The sequence below is a fragment of the Callithrix jacchus genome, chromosome 10 (assembly GCF_049354715.1).
Source record: "Callithrix jacchus isolate 240 chromosome 10, calJac240_pri, whole genome shotgun sequence".
NCBI lineage: Eukaryota > Metazoa > Chordata > Mammalia > Primates > Cebidae > Callithrix > Callithrix jacchus.
Window position 1 is genome coordinate 70,812,678 of NC_133511.1, and position 20,608 is coordinate 70,833,285.

The 20,608-nt window shown below is 37.3% G+C and overlaps 2 protein-coding genes across 3 annotated transcripts; both read right to left on the minus strand.

The window, feature by feature from the left end:
* Positions 1-6,329: 6,329 nt before the first annotated feature.
* Positions 6,330-7,908, minus strand: HBB (hemoglobin subunit beta). Its single transcript, XM_002754891.4, has 3 exons — positions 7,771-7,908; positions 7,418-7,640; positions 6,330-6,592 (listed from the first exon to the last, which is right to left on the minus strand). Exons 1-3 carry the CDS (start codon positions 7,860-7,862, stop codon positions 6,464-6,466), a joined length of 444 nt encoding a protein of 147 aa, XP_002754937.1. The 5' UTR covers positions 7,863-7,908; the 3' UTR covers positions 6,330-6,463.
* Positions 7,909-12,486: 4,578 nt separating this feature from the next.
* On the minus strand, positions 12,487-14,099 carry LOC100410976 (hemoglobin subunit delta). 2 transcript variants are annotated; one of them, XM_009007566.5, is made up of 3 exons: positions 13,997-14,099; positions 13,606-13,828; positions 12,487-12,740 (listed from the first exon to the last, which is right to left on the minus strand). In XM_009007566.5, exons 1-3 carry the CDS (start codon positions 14,029-14,031, stop codon positions 12,612-12,614), a joined length of 387 nt encoding a protein of 128 aa, XP_009005814.1. In that variant the 5' UTR covers positions 14,032-14,099; the 3' UTR covers positions 12,487-12,611. The 2 variants fall into 2 exon arrangements, with proteins under 2 accessions (XP_009005814.1, XP_002754938.1); XM_002754892.6 differs by having other exon boundaries at positions 13,959-14,099.
* Positions 14,100-20,608: the final 6,509 nt, after the last annotated feature.

Below are 20,608 nucleotides of genomic sequence, written 5' to 3' on the forward strand. Positions count from 1 at the left end.
CTCTAATGACCAGTGACACTGAGCTTTTTTCAGATGCTTGGCGGCCACATATGTGTCTTCTTTTGAATAGTGCCTGTTCATGTCCTTTAACCGCTTTTTGTGGCATTGTTTGTTTTGTTCTTGTAGATTCATTTAAGTTCCTTATAGATTCTGAATATTAGACCTTTGTTTGATGTGTAGTTTTCAAAACTTTTCTCCCATTCTGTAGGTTATTTGTTTACTCTGTTGATAGCTTATTATACTGTGCAGAATCTTTTTAGTTTAATTAGATCCCATTTGTCAATTTTTGCTTTTGCTACAATGGCTCTTGGCATCTTTATTATGAAATCTTTGCCCCTGCCTATGTCCTGAATGGTATTGCCTAGATTGCCTTCCAGCATTTTTATATTTTGGGTTTGCATTTAAGTATTTGATCCACCTTTAGTTATTTTTGTATATGATGTAGAAAGTTGCAATCTTCTACATATGGTTAGCCAGTTATCCCAATGACATTTGTTTAATAGGGTATCTTTTCCCCATTGCTTGCTTTTATCAGCTTTGCCAAAGATCAGATGGTTGTAGGCATGTGGCCTTATTTCTGGGCTCTCTATTTTGTTCCATTTATTTATGGGTCTTTTTTGTACCAGTACCACACTGTTTGGTTACTGTATCCCTGTGGTATGGTTTGAAGTTGGGCAATGTGATAGCTCCAACTTTGTTTTTTTTTTTTTTTTTCTTTTAAATTAGGATTTCTTGGGCTATTTGGGCTTTTTTATTTGTTTATTCCACATGAATTTTAAAATAGTTTTATCTGATTCTGTGAAGAATGTCATTGGTAGCTTCATAGGAATAGTGTTGAAGCTGTAAATTGCTCTAGTCAGGATGGCCATTTTGTTTTTTATCCATGAGCATGGAATGTATTTCCATCTTTTTATAGCAGCTCTTATTTCTTTGGGCAGTGTTTTGTAATTCTCATTGTAGAGACCTTCCAACTCCTTGGTTAGCTGTATTCCTATGTATTTTATTCTTTTTGTGGCAATTGTGAATGGAATTGACTTCCTGATTTGGCTCTTGGCTTGGTCATTGTTAATGTATAGAAAGGCTAGTGATTTTTATGCATTGATTTTGTATCCTGAAACTTTGCTGAAATTGTTTATCAACTGAAGGAGGTTTTAAGACTTGCTTACGGTGATTTCCAGATATAGAAAACAGAAATACTTTGATTTTCTCTCTTCCTATTTGGATGCCCTTTATTTCTTTCTCTTACCTGATTGCTCTGGCCAGGACTTCCAATGCTATATTGAATAGGTGTGGTGAGAGAGGGCATCCTTGTCTCGTGCTGGTTTTCAAGAAGAATGCTAATAGGTTTTCCCTATTCATCCGCAGTATGATGTTGACTGCGGATTTGTCATAGATGGCTCATATTATTTTGAGGCAGTGTCTTTAAATAGCTAGTTTGTTGAGAGATTTTAACATGAAGTGATGTTGAATTTCATCAAAAAAGTTTTTGCACATATTGAAATAATCATGCGGTTTCTATCATTAGCGCTGTATATATGATGAATCACATTTATCGATGTGCATATGTTGAACCGACTTTGTATCTCAGGGCTAAAGACTACTTGATCAAGCTGGATTAGCTTTGTGATGTGTTGCTGGATTTGGTTTGCTAATATTCTGTTGAAAATTTTTGCATCAATGTTCAAGGATATTTGCCTGAAATTTTCTTTTTTGTTGTTGTTGTATGCCTAACAGGTTTGGGCTTCAGGATGATGCTGGCCTCATAAAATGAGCTGGGGTTGAATCCCTCCTCAATTTTTTGGAGTGGAGTAGCTGCAGTAGGAGTGGTACCAGCTCTTCTTTGTGCATCTGATAGAATCATCTGTTCCAGGGCTTTTCTTGTTTGAGAGGCTACTTATTACTGGATCATTTTCGAGCTTATCACTAATCTCTTCAGGAAATCAGGTTTTTTTTCCTTGTTCAGTCTTGGGAGGGCATAAAACAATTCTTGGCAAATGCAGAAAAACAAAATTATATCTATCACTCTCAGACCACAAAGGATTATAAATAGATTTCAAGACTAAGAAAATAGCTGAAAATAATGGAATTACATGCAAATTAAGCAACCTGTTCCTGAACGACTTTTTGGCAAATAATGAAATTAAGCCAAAAATAAAATAGTTCTTTGAGAACAGAGATACAATATACCAGAATCTCGGAGACACAGCTAAGATAGTGCAAAGAGAGAAATTTATACACTAAATGCCTACATCAAACAGTTTGAAAGATCTTAAATTAACAACCTAACATCACAACTAAAAGAACCAGAGAACCAAGAGCAAACCAACCCCAAATCTAGAGGAAGACAGGAAATAACCAAGATCAGAGCTAACCGAAGGATATTAAGACAAAATATCATTCAAAAGATTAATGAATCCAGGAGCCGGTTTTGTGAAAAAATTAAAAAGGTAGACCACTAGCTAGACAAATGAAGAAGACAAGAGAGAAGATCCAAATAAGCAGTTAGAAACAACAAAGGGGATATTATCACTCACCCTACAGAAATACAAATAATCATCAAAAACTACTGTGAACACCTCTATGCACACAAACTAGAAAGTCTAAAGGAAACGGCTAACTTCCTAGACTGCTCATTGTCTTAGGCAAAGTAGAGTAGTCATACTTTATTTGAGGGCTCTCTGAGCAGGATCCTATAAATTCCTGCATTTCTCTCAACTCTGTGTCTCCCTTCCCAGAATACAAAGCCCCTTCTGTGATGCCTCCTTTGCTTCTTTTGGTTATATGTGTTTTATATTTGAACCTATGGCTGTAGAGAATCCCAAGAAATAGAAAAAGCTAATCCAAGGTCTGAAGAAGACAGATGAGACCTTTGGATAAATATATTTTCACAAGTTGAGAAGATAAGAAGAACTCAAAAATCCCCTGGAGAAGCAGCCCCTAAGCATTGCAAGGGGTTCAGACCTCTATTGGAGTATATCAGCAGCAAAATTTCTATGTTCTTAATCTCTCTCTCTCTCTCTCTCTCTCTCTCTCTCTCTCTCTCTCTCTCTCTGTGTGTGTGTGTGTTTATGTGTGTGTGTGTGTGTGTGTGTCTACAGAGCAGTGGTGTCATTATTGCTCACTGCAGCCTTGAACTCCTGGGCTCAAGTCATCCTCTCACTTCGGCCTCCTGGATTTCTGGGACTACAGATGCAAGCCACTGTTCCCAGCTTGCCTCTTTATTTGTGTTTTAATTGGTCAATTTGGTTTTGGGCCTCTTGTTGTTTTTAATTATTTTTCACCTCTGACTTGACCTCCAAGTAGTCAAATATTTGTCTTAATGGGAGACTTTCTCCTATTGCCATTTATTAAATTCTTATAAACAAATAAGAAAGAAGACTCCCAGAAATATGTGGAGAGACTAAGGTTAGAATTGAGCAAGGCCTGAAACAACTAATCTAGTTGAAGGAATGTTGACTGACTGAGAAACTATGAAGAGAATGAAACACCTGCATTTTTTTATATTAAACTTTGTAGTTGTTCAAAATTCTTCCTTTTCCCTTTTTGTGATATAATTATACATTTTTTATCTTGTGTCTTAGAATGTTTCCTGTGGGAGAAATGAAATGATACACATCTCATTGATCTAGTTTGGGCATGTGATTTTCTTGAGCTAGACAAATATGACTTCATGTGGCATATGCAACATTCCAGCAAAAACTCTACCAGCCAAAGAGTGTTTCTCCAAGCTCTCTTGGTGTTATGAAAAAGGTATATCTCAAATAGGAGTTCCACCATAGACTGGTTATAAACCAGTAAGACAGTTATCACACACTTTGAACCAACTTGAAGCTAAAATTGTCAGCGGGAGCTAGAAATGAACCCTTATTTTTGAGGCCTAAAGCATGAGGAATTTAACATTTTTAATTTTCTCAGCCCTGCCTGCAAAGTTTACCAATACTAACTTTTTAGAAATCTTAGGAATCAATCTTCCAGTATTCTAGAAGATTTTTTTTTCTAAAATACATTCTAGAAGATGTATTTTTTCTATCTTATTAATGTAATATATTTTAGTTTAAAAATATAAAGCATATGTGTATATATATGTACAAATAAAATGTATGTGTATGCATGCGTATGTGAATATATGATATATACAGATACACATATATTCATATAATTTATATGCTTTTATAACCTGTTTTTCATTTTATTACATACCCTATATGTCCATAGGTATAATATACTTCAAAAATGCTATCATTAATAGTTGTACACAGTTTCACAAAAGTTCCATAAAATTTTATTTTACAGTCCTTTGATATTTAGGCTGTTTTAAGGACTTCACTAATTTTAAATAATGCTGTCATACACATATTTTTATGATTTTCCTTACAGTAAATGTCTATAAATATAATTACTTGATAAGAAAATGTTAACAGCATGTAATGAATGTGCTCGAGAAATGCATCTCACCTCATTGTGTGGACAGAAGCTTAACGGAGCCTCACTCTGGTCTTTGCTTCTCATATCAAATTCAAAAAATGATTACAACAGGAATATTAGAGTTTTCCTCTTATGAGTTCTTTAAAATTTTTTATGGTTTTAGGTCTTAGTTTAAATCTTTAACCCCTCTTGAATTTACTTTTGTTTATGGTGTAATACAAGGGTCTGATTTTCTTTCATTTTGAGGGTTCCACCCTCTTAGATCATAAAATTCTTCGATACACCCTTCTATCATCACCGACTATATGCCTTGATTTCAGAATCTTGCCAACTAGATTCAGAATTTGAGTAGAAGAGGGGACAAGGGCCACTTGAGACTCATATTTTATTTCTAGAATCTAGCATCTACCTACCTGGCTATTGAACAAGTAAATGAAGTAAAGGTTGTTGATAGTAACACTATGCTAATAACTGCAGAGCCAGAAACACCATAAGGGGCAAGATAAGGGAGCCAACAGACCTCTAATCACTTCCTGAATACCAGTCCTAAACACAGGAGGAAGAATGGGACTTCCATTTGAGGTGGGCCTATGACAGGGTCATAAGACAGCAGTGAATATTAAGCTACTAAAAGCCCCCTTTCACATTCTTCTCAGTCCTATGTTTTCTTCTTTTCCTTTCTTTCTTTTTTTTTTTTTGAGATGAAGTTTCACTCTTTTTTCCCCAGACTGGAGTGCCATGGCGTGATCTCGACTCATCGCAAACTCCACCTCTTGGATTCAAGCAATTCTCCTGCCTCAGCCTCCCGAGTAGCTGAGATTACAGGCATGTGCCACCGTGCTCGGCTAATTTTGTATTTTTAGTACACACAGGCTTTCTTCATGTTGGTCAGGCTGGTCTCAAACTCCCAACCTCAGGTGATCTGCCCACCTAGGTCTCCCAAAGTGCTGGGATTACAGGCGTTAGCCACTGCTCCTGGTGAATCCTACATTTTATTTTCTTTCTTTTTTTTTAAATTGTACTTTAGGTTCTGGGGTTACATGTGCTGATCATGCAGGATCATCAGATAGGTACATACTTGACCAGGTGGTTTGCTTCCTCTATCCCCCCATCACCTGCAACTGGCATTTCTCCCCATGTTATCCCTTCCAGCCTCCCCTCCCCATGCTGTCCCTCCCTTAGCACCCCATACCCTGCACTGACCCCAGTGTGTAATGCTCCCCTCCCTGTGTTCATGTGTTCTTATCGTTCAACACCGGAGCTGTCTCTCTTCGACTATCTTGTCCTAGTCCTACATTTTCACACTAAGCTCAGTCCTTCCAAAGCAGACTGTGAAAGAGTGAAAGTTCCAGGAGATCAGCACTGCCGATTCTGGGTCGATGTTAGCGGGGGAGGCAGGGAACAAGGACTCACAGACAGCAGAGTCAAATCGTGACCGTTTTTCCTTCTTCAAGTAGATCTCTGTAAGACAACAGAGACAACTAAGACTGAGTGGCCAAGTGAGGAGGGAACTTGAAGGGAACACTTTAGGGTAAAAGTAATCTCTTTAATCAAGAGAATGGAGTGTAGTCAAGGCTGAGAGATGCAGGGTAAGCAAATGGATAGTGAAAAGACATTCACAAGGAAAGCTAAAACAATATGTAATGTAAAATAAAATACAGCAAAATTTTAACTTCCAAATCCAGCCTCCACTTGAATCCTTTTCTGAGGGGTGAATAAGGCATAGGCATCAGGGGCTGCTGTCAAGGTGCACTAGCTGCTTGCAGCCTCACCTTCTTTCATGGAGTTAAAGATGTAGTGTATTTTCCCAAGGTTTGAACTAGTTCATTTCTTTATATTTTCAATGCACCTACTTCCCACATGCCCTTTTGAGTAAAATATTCAGAAATAATTTAAATACACCATTGCAATGAAAATAAATGTTTTTTATTAGGCAGAATCCAGTTGCTCAAGGCCCTCCATAATATCCCCAAATTTAATAGTTGGACTTTGGGAACAAAGGAACCTTTAATAGAAATTGGACAGCAAGAAAGGGAGCTTAGTGGTACTTGTGAGCCAGGGCATTAGCCACACCAGCCACCACTTTCTGATAGGCAGCCTGCACTACCGGGGTGAATTCTTTGCCGAAGTGATGGGCCAGCACACACACCAGCACGTTGCCCAGGAGCTGTGGGAGGGAGACAAGAGGTATGAACATGATTAGCAAAAGGGCCTCGCTTGGACTCAGAATACTACAGCTTTATCTCGACCATAAAATAAAACAGAATGATAGCTTGATTTTAGCTGCTATTAGCAATAAGAAACCTCTTACATCAGCTACCATTTATATGCAGAAATATTCTTTGCTATTGTCTTAACCCAGGAATTATTGCTGTCATTCTTTAGAATGGTGTAAAAAAGCATGATACAGTGTATGATTCTTGCCTTGAAGGAAAGAGATTAGGGAAACTGTTAGGAATAAGATAAACAAATGTGAATTAAAAGAAGAAAGCAGTCTGAAACACGACAAATGCAAAATTTCCCTGATTTGGTCAATACGCAATGCATACACATGTTAAAACATCATGCTTTAACCCATAAATATGTATAGTGATTATGTGTCATTAAAAATAAAAGCAAATAAAGTAGGTAGATTATGAATATGTAAATAAGCACACATATATACCAAAGAGTAATGTACTAGGCAGACTGTATTTTTGTTTGTTTTAAGTTGCTTAATGTATCTTGGAGATATTTCCTTTTGTTATACACAAAGTTAAGGCACTAACTATAACTAAATACGGAGAAGAAAAGAAAGCAAGAATTAAGCAAGAGAAAACGGTTGTTACGAACAGCAAACAAAAGAAACTAAATGATCCCAAGTTCCATACTGATGTGACCAGTTGTCTCTTTCCCATTCTCAACTGGACCCTGACATTTATCCCCTTCCTATAACATGAACTTAACCATAGAGAGGAAATGTAAAGAAAACGTAAGTGTCCCTTAGACTCACCCTGAAATTCTCAGGATCCACGTGCAACTTGTCACAGTGCAGCTCACTCAGATGGGCAAATGTGCCCTTGAGGTTGTCCAGGTGAGTCAGGCCGTCACTAAAGGCACCTAGCACCTTCTTGCCATGAGCCTTCACCTTAGGGTTGTTCATAACAGCATCAGGAGTGGACAGATCCCCAAAGGACTCAAAGAACCTCTGGGTCCAAGGGTAAACCACCAGCAGCCTAAGGGTAGAAAAATAGCCCAAGAGGCAGAGAAAGTCAGTGCCTTTCAGAACCCCAGGAGTCTTCTCTGTCTCCACATACCCAACTTCCATTCTCCTCCTTAAGCCTGCCTTGTAATCTTGATACCAACCTGCCCAGGGCCTCACCACCAACTTCGTCCACATTCACCTTGCCCCACAGGGCAGTAACGGCAGATTTTTCTTCACCAGTCAGATGCACCATGGTGTCTGAGGTTGCTAGTGAACACAGTTGTGTCAGAAGCAAGTGTAAGCAATAGATGGCTCTGCTCTGACTTTTATGCCCAGCCCTGGCTCCTGCCCTCCCTGCTCCTGGGAGTAGATTGGCCAGCCCTAGGGTGTGGCTCTGCAGGGTGAGGTCTAAATGATGACAGCCATACCTGTCCTTGGTTCTTCTGGCACTAGCTTAGGAGTTTGGCTTCAAACCCTCAGCCCTCCCTCTGTGACATATCTCTTGACCCCATACAATCAGTACAAATTGCTACTAAAAACATCCTGGTTTATAAATGCATTTACATAATATTTGGAGTCACAGCTTGAAAAGCATATTAAAGATTGTTTTCCCAATTTTGTTATTACACAAATAAGAAATTGATGCACAAAAAGTGGAAGAGTTTTGCCTGCTATAATTCAGCTTAGGGATAAGTAGATGAATCTCTTCCTGTGTCTCCAGAATATGCAAAATAATTATAGGACAGAATGGGTGAAAATTCTACCTCAGTTCTAAGTATATCTTCTCCTAATTTGGAATAAAACCTTCTGGTAAAAAAATACACATACATTCATTCATTTGTTGTTGTTTAGGTTTTCTTAATTTGCTCATGCAACTAATAAATGATGTCTAAAAACAGAATAAATACAAATCAGTGTGTTCTGTGTAACAGTTACTTATTAGATTTTGGGAAACCAGAGATGAAAATCTAAGACTTCTTACTGCAATAAAAAATACAAATAAGTAAAAAGTCACTCACAACCCAAAGTGTGACTAACAGTGGGGTAATCAGTGGTGTCAAATGGGAGATTAACTGGGGACATCTAACTGTTTCTGCCTAGACTCATCTGAAAAAGTTTCTGGGAAAACAGCGAAGCTTCTATGACTTAAAAAGTAGGGGTAGGAAAGGAAAAGGTCTTCCAGACTTGGCTCAGATTATTTTTTTTCCCCTAGTCCACTAAGAATACTGTGTTTTAAAATCATTTCCTTGATTCCAGTTTCTATTTCTCTCTGTATTTTCTTTGTTTAAACCTCCTCTACTAAAATTTACTGTTTTATCCCTATAGCTTTTCAACATTAACTCCTTTCTCCCATCCCCCTGTCCTTTCTTCCCTCTTGTACTAAATTAACTCCTCAGGTGAGGAAAAGCTTTTGAAGTGTAGAGTTCTGCTTCATGCTGTTAAAAGATGTAACGAAAACAGCAAGGGTGGTAAGCATTTCTGAGGCCAGTGTAGGGTCTCAGTGTTCCCTTAAGGCCCTGTCAGTCATTTCGAATTCTGCACCTACCTGGAAGCCCATGTCCTTTTAGTAAGAAAAAGTGTTATATTTTAACTTTCCATGTTTCTTCTGCTTCTTTCTTTCAGCTTTAACACTGAAACTACAATTACAAAAAATAAAATAAAATAAAATTTAGGTTAACCAAAAGAAACTGGATATTCTATTTCTAGCTATTGCAAGAAAATTTATAAATTTATTATTTTCATTGTTCTATTCTCTTAAATACTTTCTCTAATATTGCTAAATAAATAAAGATTTCTCACTTTTTCTACCTATCTCAACCCGCATCAGGTATTGTAAACAAATTTCACTCTGATGATTCTCACACATGCAGAAAAGGTTTAGCTCTTCTATGGCTATCTGGGGCATAGGTTAAAAAATTATGCCTATATATGATTATAAGGGTAAGTGAGATGAAGTTTAAGTATTTTCTTTTATATTCACTCTTCTGTAATAACCTAAAGCAATGAAGATCTAAGAATATGTGTATCCCTGAGAAAATATTTCACATGTTGCATTCTAGGAAAAGAGGTTGTTAAAATATTTTAAATGTTAAAACATATAGATTTGACTTGACTTTTAGATTTTGGATTTTATTTTATTAAATTTAAACCTGCATTAGCATTGTTTTAGATTCAGACTATTTTCAAGACCCTATTTCACATCCCTGATAGAAGATCCATGTATATGTGAAATCGAATGTTCTAGAGAAGTTTGAATATGTCTTTTGCAAGTATCCCATGTCAAAGAAAATCCACAGACCTTATAAAATTATAATATAAGATATATTTATATTATTCTGAAAGAGCAAAATTGTCAAGTCAACAGCTTTGAAATCCTGATTGGCAGAAATTGTTACCTTCTTAAAGACTTACCCTACAACTTTTACCCTCAGAAAGTTTTCCTCAGTTTTTCTATTTTGTTTTCTTTTCTTAATGATGGGATCCTTCTCTTGTGTTGGCAACTGCTGCAGATACCATCATCCTGGCTTCAAGGCAGGCATTGGTTTTCTAACGGTTGCTACATAGTGTAACTAGAGTAAGACACAGACTTTTCTTTCTATTACCCATAACCCTGCAGGGATAAGGCTGTAAGTTTTACTAAGACCATCAAAAGCCCAGGCATACCAAGCAAAAACAAGTTTTAAGAAGTGACAAATGGTGCAAATGTGTTTATGTTCAGAGCCTCAGGCTCAAATCTAAATCAGCATTCAAAGGCCCTGAAAAACTACTCAAGCTCACTGACATCTTCACAGTTGTGAGCTTGCTTCTACTCTGTGAATAGGTCCCACAGCATGTGCAGGTCTATTCTGTTTTTATTCCAGCCCCACTGACCAACACACACACACACACACACAAACACGCACACACACACACAGGCTCACACACACACGTCCTCAGAAAAGAGACAGCGCGAGAGACAGAGGTTCATTTCCTTTACTCCAGTCTGTTAATCTTCCTTAAGTCTAATGTTTCATACTAGAATGGCACTAGTCTGAATATACTTACGAGAATGAATATTAACTTTCAGCATGAAAATCATGACACTCATCTACGGGAGTGTGGTTTTATCATTTGTTTCAAAAACAGCACTTGACTAGAGTGTTTTTATATATGCTCTACTGTTTAACCTAAAATTCCCGAAGTGAGACATTTAAGCAGTCTAGTGTATCTGTTCCTAGGTCAAGCACAGTCTAGCCACTTGCTACAGACTTCTCTCCCAGATTCACAATCTCTCAGTAGCCACAACTTAGTATCTTCTCAGAATTAGTTAATTAAAATGAAATTAAAATGCTCCAAGAAAATCAGAACCCATAGAAACAAACCACATACACACAAAATAGTTTTGATACAGGATAGTTTCGTTCACTTTAAAAAGTTGTATTTCCTACCAAAAAGCAATCAAGTTGACATAGACACAACTTTGCTAAAGTACATATATAATTATTACAGATAAATTTATATTTCAGTCTATAATTTGTTCATTAATATCTTCCCCAAAATGCCCTGAGTAGCTCTGCTTCTGATATGTAAACCAGTGGTTCCTAAACATCCTATTCATATACAAAGGGTTCTCAGTGCCTACTATATATAATGACTCAAGGAAAACACGTGGATATAAAAGAGCTTCGGCTGCCAGTCAGTTCAAAATAATGTGATGAAAACAGTTAACTATAATGCATTGTCCACATATTCTGGCAGTACAGACAGAGTTACTATGAAAGCGCTTTTAAACACAAGGAAGCAACAGATTCTGTTTAGGTATTCAAGTAGGATTAAAATTAATCAACAGGTATGTAATACTGATTTTTTTAAATGTATACAAGTGAGAAAGTTCTAAAAGCCCTTCTAATTTTGCCTGTAGCAAAAACAGTGCTCAAAGAAAAAAATTACTAACTATAATCAGAAAGAAAACTACTGTTTGGTCATTTACCACATGCTTCCTCTTTGTATGTTGCAGCATTAACACCAAAGGAACACTGCAATGGTATTATTCATATTATCCTCTAGTTCCTGAGTTCTAAAGCAAGGAATAATCATTCCTTCATTTACTCATTCATTCATTTATTCATTCATTTGTTATTTTCTTGAATATTTACTTGCTGCCCATTGAAGAATTTAATATAAGGCACAGTAGGCATGTAAGAAGGTACAGAATAGGCAGAAATGTTTATAAAGCATGGAGTGTCTGTGTGTGTGTGTGTGTGTGTGTGTGTGCACGTGTTCATGTGTAAGAAAAATATAGAAAATGGGTGTAGGGAGAGGGTTTGGAAAGATTTTTTTGGGTAGTATCAAAAAGTTTATTGAGGCTGGTATCAAGAGAGTTCACAAGTAATATGTGAGCAATTAATCTTGCCTGAAATATGGGAGGATAAGATGAAATTCTTTACAGAGATGTTCTGGGGCCACTAAGAAAAGGAAACTATTTCTTAGAGCAGGGACACTTAATGGAATATAGTATTATAGGCTACAATGTGCATGCAAAGGAAGTAGGAAGAAAAAGAACATAATATTGTCTTGAGAAATCATTGTGCCTTTAATTGAGGACATTATTTTCTCAGTAATTGTTGGAGTTCAATCAGAGCATTAGCCTTGAGGCTATGTCTGAGAGTTGAGGTCTTCCCTAGAGCCTCTACAGTACCAGTGTCATCTCTATATCAAGAGTTCTTGATAATTTCTGTTTTTTGGAGATAGAAGTGTCATCCATTAATGCTTTGTACAGTTCCCTTGCTTTTCTAATGTCCCACATCCTCTTTGTAAAAGACACAAGCACTTCCTATCTGTAGACACTCAGGAACCTTCTAACATATCTGCACAAAAAATGAAACAATGGAAATTAATTAGCTGAAAGTTCTTTATTAGGCAGAAGCCATACCCTTGAAGTAAACATTGTGTTCCCAAGTTCAGAAAATAGAATCGAGAGAAATAGGGTCTTTTCGTGGTTATCAGGAAACAGTCCAGCATCTCAATGGTACTTGTGAGCCATAGCAGTGGCCACACCAGCCACCACCTTCTGAAAGACAGCCTGAACCTGTGGGGTGAATTCCTTGCCAAAGTTGCGGGCCAGTACACACACCAGCACATTGCCCAGGAGCTGTGAGAAGAGGTAGGCAGATACATGCATATGGTTAACTGAGAAATAGATTGGCTTCTGAGAAACTGGGCCAACATCCATTTTTTCTGTCCAAATCTTAGACAAAACTTATCCCCAGGTTATTCCCATCATCATAAATAAGTACATATATGAATGCATACATATAACATATATATATATATATACACACACACAGACACACACACCTTCTATGTACTTAACTAGCAGATAGTCTACATATGTACACATATGCTATATGTGCTGTATAATGCTATATACAAATTAATTTCAAATTACTTTTAATTTTGTATTTGTATTTAGCATATACAAATTAATTATTATAAACAGATTAATAGATGCAAATTAATTAATTAATGTGATGCTGGGCTGTCTCTTAGTAATGACGTCTGCCCCACCTCCAGTGTAATGTTTTAATCTTTCATAATCAAATATTCTTTCCTTTCCAACCCTTTTACTACCTAATTTATAAAGTTTCAATTATTTCTCACTGTAAATCATTTATAGCCTCTAAAACAGCATTCTATGCCTCTCCTTTTTGAGTTGGAGCCTCTCCCACCCCACATGGAGAAACAAAGGGATTATTCCAAGTGCAGAATTTGCAGATGAGAGCTGGTATGCATAATTTGAGTTATGGTTAGAGAGAAAGACAGGATATTAAATAAGTTAATTCTTAAAATAGCAAGATTGTGAGAAAGGAAAAAAGCAGAATATTGAAATAAAAAATTAACCAAAATTTAGAAGCATTAAATGATAAAATATAGTAAGATAGATAAAAATGTGTAAAATAACCAAAATGTAAGATGAGAAAGTAAAAGGAGAAAAGTGGAGCATCTCCTGGACTCACCCTGAAGTTCTCAGGATCCACGTGCAGCTTGTCACAGTGCAGCTCACTCAGCTGGGCAAAGGTGCCCTTGAGGTTGTCCAGGTGAGCCAGGCCATCACTAAAGGCACCTAGCACCTTCTTGCCATGAGCCTTCACCTTAGGGTTGCCCATAACAGCAGCAGGAGAGGACAGATCCCCAAAGAACTCAAAGAACCTCTGGGTCCAAGGGTAAACCACCAGCAGCCTAAGGGCAGGAAAACAGCCCAAGAGACAGAGAGAGTCATTGACTTTCAGAACCTCCAGAGTCTTCTCTGTCTCCACATGCCCAGCCTCCATTCACCTCCATAAACCTGCCTTGTAACATTGATACCAACCTGCCCAGGGCCTCACCACCAACTTCATCCACGTTTACCTTGCTCCACAAGGCGGCAACGACAGACTTCTCATCACCAGTCAGATGCACCATGGTGTCTGATAGAGGTTGCTATTGAACACGGTTATTTCAGAAGCAAGTGAAAGCAACAGTTAGGCCTGACCTGCCTTTTATGGTGGTCCTGTTCTCCCTGCTCCTGTGAGCAGGTTGGTGTAAGATAAGCAGAGTTTCACTGGTTTGTGAGAATGCAAAATGCACCTTCATTTCACTGTTTCCTTCAACTGGCCCTGAGATTGGCTGTTCTGTCATGTGTGTCTTGACTCAGAAACCCTGTTCTCCTCTACATATCTCCCAACCACATCTCTTTCAGCAGTTATTTCTAAAAATATGCTCCCAGTTTCATTTATGCAGCAATGTTTTAGTCTGATATAGTGGAATGTATCTTAGAGTTTAACTTTTTATTTCTGTCACTTTATACTAAGAAAACATGAAGAAAACTAGAAGGTGTTTTAGCAAGTTACCTCTATATAAAGTTCCTCTTCGTCTCTAGGGATTTTTATCCCCAAGGGAATTTTAAGAGGTTGGAATGGACAAATCTATTGTTTCAGTTTAAACTTGCTTACTTCCTTCTTCTTTTGGTAAATTCTTCCTATTAAAAACTCTTTTTTTTTTTACTATTCTGAAATAAATATCCATTACAAGAATATTTTTACATAAATATGAATTATTTGCCAGTTACTGAAATAGGTTCTAAAAACATGAATTTTAAGGGTAACATTTTAATGACATATAAAATCAAATATTACATATAAATATTATGATTGTTTAAAATTATGGTATGACTAAAGAAAGAATGCAGAGAAAGTACCAAGTACATTTACCATATTCAGCCAATTCAATTTAATGAGATTTCTGGGAAAATGCTAGTACAGAAGATTTTTCAATTGTGTTCTTAAAAAAATGTGAAATAAGACTCAAGAATCAAGATCCCAATAGTTTTTCACTCTTTTCTGAATTCAAATAATGCCACAATGGCAGACAAATACACACCTACGAGCATATCCAAAAGGAAGTATTGAGGGAAAGAGAGGAGGAGGAAGAAATGAAGAAAGGAAGGAAGAGCGGGAGAGAGAAGGTGGAATGGGTGAAATCGAAGAAGGAAAAATGCATAATGGAGAGAAGAAAAAAGGAGAGAGGAGAGGAGAGGAGAAAGGAGGGATGGGAGCGGAGGGGATAAGGAAGGAAAAGAGAAAGGGAAGGAAGAGAAGAAAGAAGAGAAGAGGAGAGAAAAGAAGAAGAAAGGGTAGGGAAGGGAAGAGAAGAGAAGGGGAGGGAAAGAAAGGAAGAGAAGGGAAGTGAAGGGAAAAAAGAGAAAAGAGAAGAGATAAGACTGACAGTTCAAATTTTGTTAATAATATAGATCAACAGAGACTCTCAAACTCTGTTGGTGAAAGTGTTCAATAGTATAACCCCTTCGGAAAACAATTAATAGTATCTACCAAAGCTGGATACGTGATAAATCTATTACCATGTAATTGCATTTGTAGACATTCGGAAACACATGCATATGTGTATCCAAAGACATGTCATAGAAAGCTTATGACAGCAATATTCATAAAAACCTCAAACTGATAGCAATTTAAATGTTTATCAACAGTAGAACTGAAAAATTATGGTATAGTCAGAGTATAAAATATTACACAGAAATGAAAAGAATCAACTACTGCTTAACATATAGCAACACAAATGTATTTTATAGCATTTGGTTGATTAAAGGTAACCAGAAGAGGGTTCAATATATGATTTTATTTATGTACAGAAAGATGGACAGTATGACTGAGGTTCTGATCACAAGGGGGGATTTTATCAAATAGGGTAGAGAGGAGTCATGAATGACCTTTAAACTTTGGTACAAATTATGTTTCTGTAACCTGGAAGCTAAGGAAAGATTGAATAATTCAAGAAAGATGGTGGCATGGTTTGATTTGTGTCTTTAAAAGATTACTCTCACTTAGTGAATAAATGTATTTTAGAGTAGAGTAAATGAGAGACAAATAGCTGGGCTTTTGTTGCAGGACGGAGGGAAGTGACAATGCCATTTCTACTCTGAGGCTTGGGTCATGATGATGATATCAGTCACTGAGATTGTGAACACGAGAATAGGGCCACATTTATGAGTTTAATGGTGTGATAAGATCAGAAATTCAATCTTGAATACAGTCTATTTTATGTACTTTTGTAAAATGCAAAAGGAAGTACTTAGATATATGGATCTGGAGCTCAGAAAGTCTATGACCAGGTCAAGAATACAGAATAGAACAGAACATACAAGAACAGATCACAATGTGCTATGTAAATCACAACCACTACCTGTAAAAAATGACAGATGATGTACTTTGTCTCCTTCTTAGAATTTGTTTGTAAGGTAGGAATTATATTTTCATTTCATAAGTAAAGAAATTGATCCTAAAAAAGTTAAGTCAATTTTTAAGGCCATGAGGACTGTTATTTGATGTCTGATAATTCCAAAGACTTGGCTTTTCACTTTAATTCTGTTCCACCTGATACGATTTTACACATTGGGGAAATCTGGTTACATGTTTATTATATAGAGATTACATTGAGAGTATTTGTATAATAGAATAATGGCTTTTTTTTGTTTTCTTTTCTTTTCTTTTGAGATGGAGTTTCATTCTTGTTGCCCAGTGGAGTACAATAGCACGATCTAGGCTCACTGAGACCTCTGCCTCCTGGGTTCAAGCAATTCTCCTGCCTCGGCCTTCTGAGTATCTGGAATTGCAGGCATGCGCCACTGCACCCAACTAATTTTCTATTTTTAGTAGAGACAGGGTTTCATTATTGGTCAGGCTGGTCTCAAATTCCTGACCTCAAGTGATCTGCCCGCCTCAGCAGGATAAGGTATAAAGTGGAGAGAATAGCTTTTACTCTTGTCCAGGAAACAATGAGGACCTGACTGTGGGCAGTAAAAGTGATGATTAATATATAGGAACAAAGTCAAGCAGAACTAAACTAAACTATTGATTAGAGGTAAGGAAATGGTTTTAAGTCCCTGACTTTGGTGAATGGGCAAGTAGATTAAATGGACTAAAATGGAAAACACTGGAAGAGAAACAGTTTTAGTATGAAAAGTGAAACACCTATGCTGAGTCTGGGGTGCCTATAGGACGTCTATATAAATAAGCCTAGTACACAGTTTGATGTATGGGTTTGGTACTGAGGTTGGAGGTCAGAGCTGGAGTACAGGCTACCTTTAAGAGTTTAGATATAATTGTGAATCCAAGAGTACAAAGTTAAATGAAGGACCTTTAGTGAACACCAATATTTAATGTGAAATCTCAAGGAAGTATGGAGTAAGACAGAGTCTCAAAAATGCCTAATGATTTTAGAACTCAGTATCAATTTTGATTAGTGTAATGCCAATGTTGATTAGAATGGAAGTCAACTTGCTGTTGGTTTCAGAGTAGGTAGGAGATAAGTTTCTAGATTTTGACAGACAGTGAAAAACTGAAATGAAAAGGAAAAGACAGGGTGAAAGATGGGAGATGTACGTAAAGAGGATGAGCCACATGGTATAGGAGAAATACTAAGGACTCTAGGGTCAGAGAAATAAGGGATATAACCTTCTACAAAATTCACATTCTTGGCCGGGCACAGTGGCTCATGCCTGTAACCCCAGCACTTTCAGAGGCTGAGATCATCTGATGTCAGGAGTTGGAGATCAGCTTGGTGAAATCACATCTCTACTAAAAATACAAAGTTAGCCAGGTGTGGTGGCACATGCCTGTAATCCCAGCTACTTGGGAGGCTGAGGCAGGAGAATTGTTTGAACCTGGAAGGCAGAGGTTGCAGTGAGCCTTGGTCTTGCCATTGCACTCCAGCCTGGGCAACAAGAGTGAAACTCCATCTCAAAAAAAAAAAAATTACATTCTTGCTAACCTGAAAAAATGAATTATTTGAGCTTTGTACTTAATTTATAATTTTCAGATAATTAATATTGAGATGATTTATTATATGCACAGAACAATGCATAAGAGACACATTATAAGTGTAAGTGGAATTATTTTTATTGTTATGTGTCTTAAATGCCAGTCCTCTCCATGATTCTAATATCAGTTCACTGCTCTTTGAATTCTGTTTTCATATTATCTTATTAATACATTAACCATTGCAATAATCATTACACACTAAATTTATTAATTTACTGGACACATCTTAGTTTCCTTCTCTAAATTACCATTCTGCTTTCAGATTTATTCCTCATCTTTCCCCCAGTGTTCTCTGCATTTGAGGAATTGACATTTCCCAGGTTTCCTCACCCTTTGGGTCCCGTGTACATTCTGCAATGGTAAACACTGGGTGAGGGAAAGCATAAGCCAGATTATTTCTGGCTTCTCTGTCTCTCCCTCTCTCTGAAGGGATCTCCTACAGCAGGCAATCTTTTTTATGGTTGATATTTTGATGCCCCCATGAGACAGTCCTGGCTCTCTCCAAGGAGCCCCCAGTATCTCACTGAATCCAGTAGACCTCTGGTTCTGAACTCTGATGGTATAAACATTTTCTCCATTTGTCCTTCTAGGCCTAATGGTAGAAGAAGCTTTCTGATGTTGCTAACATCCAGATTTCCATGCTGTCCTTTATTTGAAATTTCAGCTCTTCAAATACAAGCATAACCAACTATTAAGAGCTGTTTTAGGCTTTTCTTTTTTCTTTTTTTTTTTGAGACAGAGTCTTCCTCTGATACCCAGGCTGGAGGCTCACTGCAACCTCTGCCTTTCAGGTTCAAGCAATTCTCCTGCCTTAGCCTCCTGAGTAGCTGGGACTATAGGCACACATCACCACACCCAGCTAATTCTTTGTATTTTTAGTAGAGACGAAGTTTCACTGTATTAGCCAGCATGGTCTTGATCTTCTGACATCGTGATCCATCCACCTCGGCCTCCCAAAGGGCTGGGATTACAGGTGTGAGCCACCACACCCCACAATAGCTGTATTTAATTATAGGTTGAAGTAACTGATAATGGTTTGTGCTTTCCTTGATAGACTCTAACTGATATAACTAATACATTTATTTCTGATACTGTGTCTTATTAGTATACAAATTTCTGATGTGGAAAAAGTGCATGATACATGCTTGTTGACTAATCAAACTATAGGAAGAAAGACTGAGGGAATAACCTTAGAGAGGCAGAGAAAGAAAGCTCATGACCTACAAATGCTAAGATATCACATAATCATTTATGAACCAATGGTTCCTCAGTTTAGGTCTCAAACAAATTTCTCTAGGGATAGTATAATACTCATAACATAGAAAAGTGAGATTTAACTTTTGGATAATTTAATCATTTTTATCTTCAAATACTAGGGAAATAAGAGTTTCCAAGAAAATGTCTCTACCATGAAAGAGATTAAAATTTAGTGGTAGGAATACACAATGAGCAGATTAAGTACTTTAGTAGGAAAAGTGCTAAATATTATGATAAGAAAGAGGCCACAATTGTAGCAGAATTTATATACAGGGTTTCAACCCAGTTAAAATTTTTTTAAAAACAGCTTTTTAGTTGAGATGACATTTAAGACTTAAAGTATGAATACACGATAGGGCAAAATGAGGGAAAGACATCACCCAGAGCAAATGAACATGCGCAAGCTAACGGGGCCAAATGCAGAAATCCAAATTCTCTATATTGACTGAGGTAATTTTGTCAGTGCATTCAAGTATACGTGTGTAACAGTGTGTGTTCTTATGTGAGCATGGAGTGTGTGTGCATGGGATGTTTGTGCATGCAGCATAGGAACTTGTATAGATATATACACACATCTGTATGTGTGTATCAGAGAATGTTTACATTGCTACAACATTTTATATGACTACACGCACAAGCATTCATGCTTCATGTCACTTTGGTATATTTTTCCTGTGTGTCAAGGTGTGTACTTATGTGTTTTCCAGTAAGGGTGAATGTGAAAACTGCTCAGCAAGAAATGAACATCAAGTAACACAGAAAATTGAACCCTCTTCTCTTATTTTAAAATACAGAGTGAGATTTAGAAGGGCAGGGGATAGCACAAGTATAAGAGTTTAAAGTGTGGTTGCTTGAACACAGTATTCCAAGAATGTGCTTAATTTACGTATGCTGCAAGACAGTAACGAGTGATTACTGTGCATGTGCAACTCTTACTTATTCTGCTTTGTGAGTTACTAGTGGGGACTCAAAAACATGACAAAGGAATTTCAGAAGCTGTTAGATGGTAGTACTGCCTATCTATGTGCTCTCACTCAAGAGGTAAGGTGAGGTGAGCTCTTTGGGGTGGACACATATAGGAAATACTTTGAGAAAGAGGTTTTAGGATTAGTGAAACTGGAGAAGAAACGATATGATGTCCTCTAAAACCTATTTCTTGAGTCAGTTTGAGGTTGCTACATACTTCCTAAGGATTTGGGTACGGGAGTTTGATATGATTGCCACAGAATGGCTATATTCATTGCCAGATCCAAACAAGGGGCATATAGCATTTTCTGTTCTATTGATAGATTTCCTTCTTTTCATTCACAGACAGGGATTTTAGCTGCCATCTCTGACTCTGTTTCACAACGCTTTCCAGTTCTGTGGAATCCCTGCCACAACGGTC